Source organism: Saccostrea echinata, unplaced genomic scaffold (assembly GCF_033153115.1).
Source record: "Saccostrea echinata isolate AGI-Se365-2 ecotype Australia unplaced genomic scaffold, CSIRO_AGI_Sech_v1 ptg000003l, whole genome shotgun sequence".
Lineage (NCBI taxonomy): Eukaryota > Metazoa > Mollusca > Bivalvia > Ostreida > Ostreidae > Saccostrea > Saccostrea echinata.
This window is the reverse complement of record NW_026889752.1, coordinates 13,287,250-13,293,249: the sequence shown is the minus strand read 5'-3', so window position 1 is coordinate 13,293,249 and position 6,000 is coordinate 13,287,250. Positions and strand designations below refer to the sequence as shown.

Sequence of the window (6,000 nt, the reverse complement as noted above, 5' to 3'; positions counted from 1 at the left end):
CAACAAAGCTTTATGAGAAACGTAATGACTTCAACTTTTCAATCAACTTCCCTTACTTATGTAGCAATATACCCATATCACCTGCATATGGGGTTTATGCCTCTCAGTTGATTCGATACACAAGAGCATACTCTACGTATGAACAATTCTAAAATGGGGCAAGCTATTGACAAACAAGTTGATCAAACAAGAATATCAACAGTCTCGTTTAAAGTCATCATTTCGCAAGTTTTACGGTCGTCACAATGACCTTATCAGCACATACAACCTATCATTGAGTCAAATGCTGACTGGCGTTTTTCATACTAATTGTTAGGCCATTATTTATACACTGAACGGATTTTTCCTTTTTTTCCCGATCATGACAAGGAGCACACGGCGGGCGTGACCGGTCGGCAGGGGATGTTCATTCCTCCATGGAACCTGATTCCACCTCTAAATTTTGAGGTCGGTGTTTGCTCATACACACATTTCGTATATCAATTTTTATTTCATAATAAGCAAGTGCAGTATCGCTAGCTTTAATTTCGAGTGTTTCCCCCTGAGGACCTACAGCAATAATAATACAGCCTTACAAACTTCAGCAGACTCTCTTTACGGAGTACAATGTATAGCCAGGGGTTAATAATGGAGTTCATGTAACTGAGTCTGATCAGCCATAGCTCTACTGATCCATTGCCCTCCACCAAGCCAACAGCATGGAGAAACACGTCCATCTGTGTAAAGAAACAAGATAGATATATGTCATCATCCTTATTGACAGGTACTGAATATTGTTTTTTGATATACAGTTTAATTCTTACAGTGGTCTTACATAGTGTCTAAGTAAAACCATGCAGACAGCAATTCTTGCTTAAGTTGTCAGTAAATCACAACAGAGTCCTAATTACTTATCTCTATAGCACAGAGCAGGCTTTTTAGTGAGCTTAATGTTACAACTTGTACTCTAATGAATTCAAAGAAAAACATAAAATTGTCAGTTTTATTGTAGAAGAGGCTGTATTCTTTCTTCTATACTAAAAATCCTGACCTTATGGATCAACTAGTTTTAGTGATATTCTCTCAGATGAGACTTAAAAAATACTGATTCCAAATGAGTAAAACAAACTCTTTTATGTGCTTTTTACTTAATTTAAGCAATATTTTATTTTCAAAAATGATTGGGATTGGACAGCAGACACATTCTATTTTAGCACTCTCCCTAAACTTTTTATCTGCATGGTATTGTTTTTTTTTTTTTTTTTTTTTTTTTTTTTTTTTTTTTTTTGGGGGGGGGGGTGTGGAAAATCTATGCATCAAGTTAAAATCTGAATTTTAAAAAATGATTCTCAAAGTAGGGAGAAATCGTGTATCTTTTAACAACTATTTTTCAGTAAAATTTAATATAAAGTGTTTAAACAATCTACATCAACGGAAAAAATAAAGCCTTGATTCCTGTTTTGAGTATTCATACTAAATTTGACTGGGGAGTATTCCGTATTCCTGATCAATACATACGGATATGACCAGGTCAACAGGGGATCCCTACTCCTCCTAGGTACCTGATCCCACCTCTGATGTTTCCAGGGGTCCGTGTTTTACCCCAGTCACGATTCGTTTTGTTTACTGGCTTTAAAGGTTGATTTCTGTTCATTATCTTCACATTTTACCTCGCAATTTCACTTTGTGTGTCCATGACCATTCTTACACAAAGTAAGCAATCTGGGGTAAAGAGCTTTGTAAAAGGATGTAAGAAATTGCATGAAATGTGATGCCGAAATAAGTTAGACTTTTTCCTTACTCGATAGTAGTTTAAATCATATTTTTAAGTGATTTTTGACCATCCAGTCTCATTAATTAAAATTTGACTGAAAATAATTTCAAGTTTGGTTAACTTACAATGAATGGACCAAAAAATGCCACGTAAACAAAAAGTGCTACCACGAGGAAGATAGTCACGTGACTGTCATATACTCCAGTCACCCTGTTCTGCTCCAGAAGTCTAGCTCTATATTCATTGTCTTTACACGATAACATGACCGAGGCTATGTTCGAGAATGAAGTTGAAATTATCACACATATTCCACATACAGAGTAAATAAGGGAATTCACACGATTTCCAATGGATGTCTGTGTAAAATCTATAAAGCACCATGATCCGGGATAGTAGAGCTGGCTATTTCCGACGCCAATAAGATGGAGACTGCAGACAAGAGCTACAAAACACCAAATGGCACAAAGGACGCCAAAATATCTAAAACGAATGCACTTAGCTCTTTGTAAAAAGTTTGTCCGTTTGAGACACAGATAGCGATCAATGGCCATGCTAGAAACGATGGCACCAGAGGATAACTGTGTAAAGGAAAATGTGAACGACACAGCATCACAAAGAGGCTTCGTGTAGCACCACGTGAAGTTACTGGTATAACGCAAAATGGAAACCGGATACAATACGCAAGACTGCAAGAGATCCGTGAAGACTAAACCAGCAAAGAGTATATAAAAGGAATGCCACTGATGGTACCTACTATTAATCACCATAAGGAAAAATGCTATAAGATTCCCTGCTATTACTAGACAGTTTTCCACATGAGTTGGAACCTGACTGGCATGTAAATCAGTAGTTTCATTGCAAACGGCATAAGGATAATAAGTCATTTTTGATTGTCAATCTAAATTATTGAATAAGGCGGTACTAATGTCTGCAATATATATGGATTTCCGAAATATATGCTGAGTATGTGTATAAACATGTATAGATTAAATTATTCTTATTTGCCAGTTAAGTATTTACAAGTGTCACATAGCGATCAAGTACCGGTATCAGATTAGATAAACTAATTGATTAAAAGCAATCAGGAAGTCGACTAAATTTAGAATTTTTTTATTTAAAATAAAATCATGGAACCAATTTAAATATACGTGTAAAAAATTTAAAATATTTATATAAAGAAGGGTTTTATAAGGCAATAAACAGCAGCTCTGTTATACATTATTCAGTGTGTTGTAAATGTCATAAAAATCTGCAGCTATAATACTAGTAGAACTCATTTATGAAATTTTAAAATTAGCTATTGACAATGTCGAGTAAGTTTCTTTTTTAACTGCAATACTGAAAATCATGTGTTGGATTCTCTTGCTCTTTACGAAAGTCTGCAAATAATACAGTAGAGTCAAGGTGTTTACATCGAATTTCCATAGACGAGCCGAGCCGCGTGCCCAACAATTCAGAACTCAGATCAAAGCAAAGCCAAGCAGAAAATTTCCTTATTGTTAAATACAAGTAAACAAGTGAGGATGACTTATCTTCCTATTTAAAAAAAACCACAAATTGGCCACAAGCCTTTGCTGAAATTTTACTATTTAAAATGCCAATACTAAGGACTTTCTCTGCTATGACCTATTCTTGACCGAGTATTTAATCAGCATGATGATGACCACAAATAACATGAATTCTCAGTATTGCTCTGATAAATATGATAAAAGGTGTTCATATTTCAATCCTTGACAATAGATACTCTGCTCAATGCAAATATATTTTCTAAACCAAACCCATTGGTTTGACTGTTATTTTCAGGAGGAAGGCAGATGGGAATAGATTTATATCTTCTAGTGTGCAAAATGCACGAGGTTCTATCTTAATTATGAAAGAGACATCCTTTTTTTCATAGTCGTATTTCATGACTAGTAACATTTCGCCATAGTAAAGATTTTATTGCTTTTCAATTAACAAAAATTCTAAAATATTACTGATGTAAAGTTTTATTACATTTTTCAAATGACCAATGTGTGTAAGGTCAAAAACCCCAAATGAAGTGGGTTTTTTAATGTTTGAAAATTTTGTGTTCAAGGAAAAAGAGTCCCTTGTTTTACCTTCATTTTAGCTGGAAAAAAAATCAAGAATACAAATATAATTTTAATTCTTAAACAAATTTAAATGACTCTAAAAATTATGAACATTAAAACCTTGCTAATCTTTGCGGCTAAGTGGAATTCAAATGACTGCAGTTTGGTGACATTGAAACTAAAATAATGTGTGAACCAAACATTTGTCATCATGCAAAAAGATTTAAGCATCAATATTATTATTAGTAGAACTAAAACAGCTTTCTTGCGCTTTTGTCCATGCAATTAGTTTAATCTATTTCTTGTAACGTGCGTGGTCATTAGAGTACATGTATGTAAACGGTGAAGATAACGAACAGTGATCAATGTCATAAATCCAGTAAACAAAACAGACCGTGAACAGGACAAAAACACGAACCCATGGAAACAACAGAGGTGGGATCAGGTGCCTAGGAGGAGTAAGCATCCCCTGTTGACCGGTCAACCCGCCGTGAGCCCTATGTATTGATGAGGTAGACAGAGTATTCAATAGTCAAATTAAGTATAAAAGCACTGGCCTAACAATTGTTATATGTGGAATATGTCAGTCAAAAATCGACCCATTGATAGGATGTATTTTCAAATAATGTCATTACAAGGACCATGTAATTTGCGGAAAACTGACTTCAAATGGGAATGTTGAAATCCTTGTAACATCAACTTATTTGTCAATAGTTTGCCTTGGTTTAAAAAATGATACTCAGAGCATGCTCTTGCTAAACCATATGCGGGTGATTTGTCATATTACTATATAAATCAGGGAAGTTGACAGTGGAAAAGCTGAAGTCATCATGTTTATCATTCAGTATAGTTATTAGTTGGTCATTGTCGTCTATAGTCAGTAAAACATCCAAATACGAAACAGATGTGACAGACTGTGTAGTGTCTTTTATTTCGAGTTCACCTAGATATATCGAGTCTACATATGAATGAAAGTAACTGTAATTGTTAATTGATATATTTATTAGAAAGTGTGCCTACGTAGAACATGCTCTTGGGTATCGAATCATCTGGGAGACATAATCTCCATTTGCAGGTGATTGTGGTGACAAGGGAAGTTGACGATAGAAAAGTTGAAGTCATCACGTTTATCATAAAGTTTAGATGTAAGCTTGCCATTAACGTCTTTCTTTAGTAAAATATCCAATATGATATTAATGAGAATTTTTTGGTAAAAATATGAAAAAGGGATGGTAAAAAAGGAGAGTAATGAAAAGAGGGTAAAGAGGGTTTTTTTTGTTTTTTGTTTTTGTTTTTTTGTTTTTTTGTTTTGTTTTTGTAAAATATGTGTATGTGTGAGACACAAAAATGGACTTGCTGGGATAAACATGTATGAAAGAAAATGTGAACCATGCATAGAGCATCATAAAGAGGTTTTTTTAACACCACAAGAAGTTACTGGAATACCGCAAATTGGGAACCGGGTACAATACGTAAGACTGCAAAAGATCCGTGCAGACTAAACCAGCAAAGAGGGTATAGAAGAAATGCCATTGGTGGTGCTTATATGAACTATCAATTGCCATTAGGAAAAAACCATAAGATTCTCGGTTATTAATTGACAGTTTAGCGCGTAAATTGTAACCTGACTGGCATGCGTAGTTTCATTGCAAACGGATGTCAAACTAAATTATTTTCAGAAAATGTTAAATGCGGTGACACTATAATGTCTGCAATAAGATTTCCGAAAATATTTGTTGAGTATTTGTATATAAATGTATATATTAAATTATTCTTACTCGCCAGTTAAGTATTTACATGTGTCACATGGCGATCAAGTACTTATTTAAGATAAGATAAACTGATTGATAAGAAAATCAGGAAGTCTGTTAAATTTAAGACATTCTGATTAAACTGCTGCGATTCCTATGTAAACATTAAAGTAGAATAATCTTTATTTTTTAAAAGCAATAAACGTCAGTCGTGAGTACTATTTATTGCTGCATTAATATTGCGTTGGTACATTGACTCAGCTAATTATACAATCGCTGTAATAACTACTTTGGTTACTTCCCAGGCTTTATGAACATAATTCAATCTCTTGTAAAATTCATTAACATTTATTCAATTTCTGTTGATCCAACTCCGTGTGCGGAATTTAACTAGATATTTCCAATATCGGCTAAGTTTCTTATC

At 34.2% G+C, this 6,000-nt stretch overlaps 1 protein-coding gene across 1 annotated transcript; it reads right to left on the bottom strand.

Annotated features, from left to right (window-relative positions):
- Positions 1 to 521: 521 nt before the first annotated feature.
- LOC133178638 (prostaglandin E2 receptor EP4 subtype-like) lies at positions 522 to 2,652 on the bottom strand. Its single transcript, XM_061313363.1, has 2 exons — positions 1,879 to 2,652; positions 522 to 716 (listed from the first exon to the last, which is right to left on the bottom strand). Exons 1-2 carry the CDS (start codon positions 2,635 to 2,637, stop codon positions 522 to 524), a joined length of 954 nt encoding a protein of 317 aa, XP_061169347.1. The 5' UTR covers positions 2,638 to 2,652.
- Between the last annotated feature and the right edge of the window lie 3,348 nt (positions 2,653 to 6,000).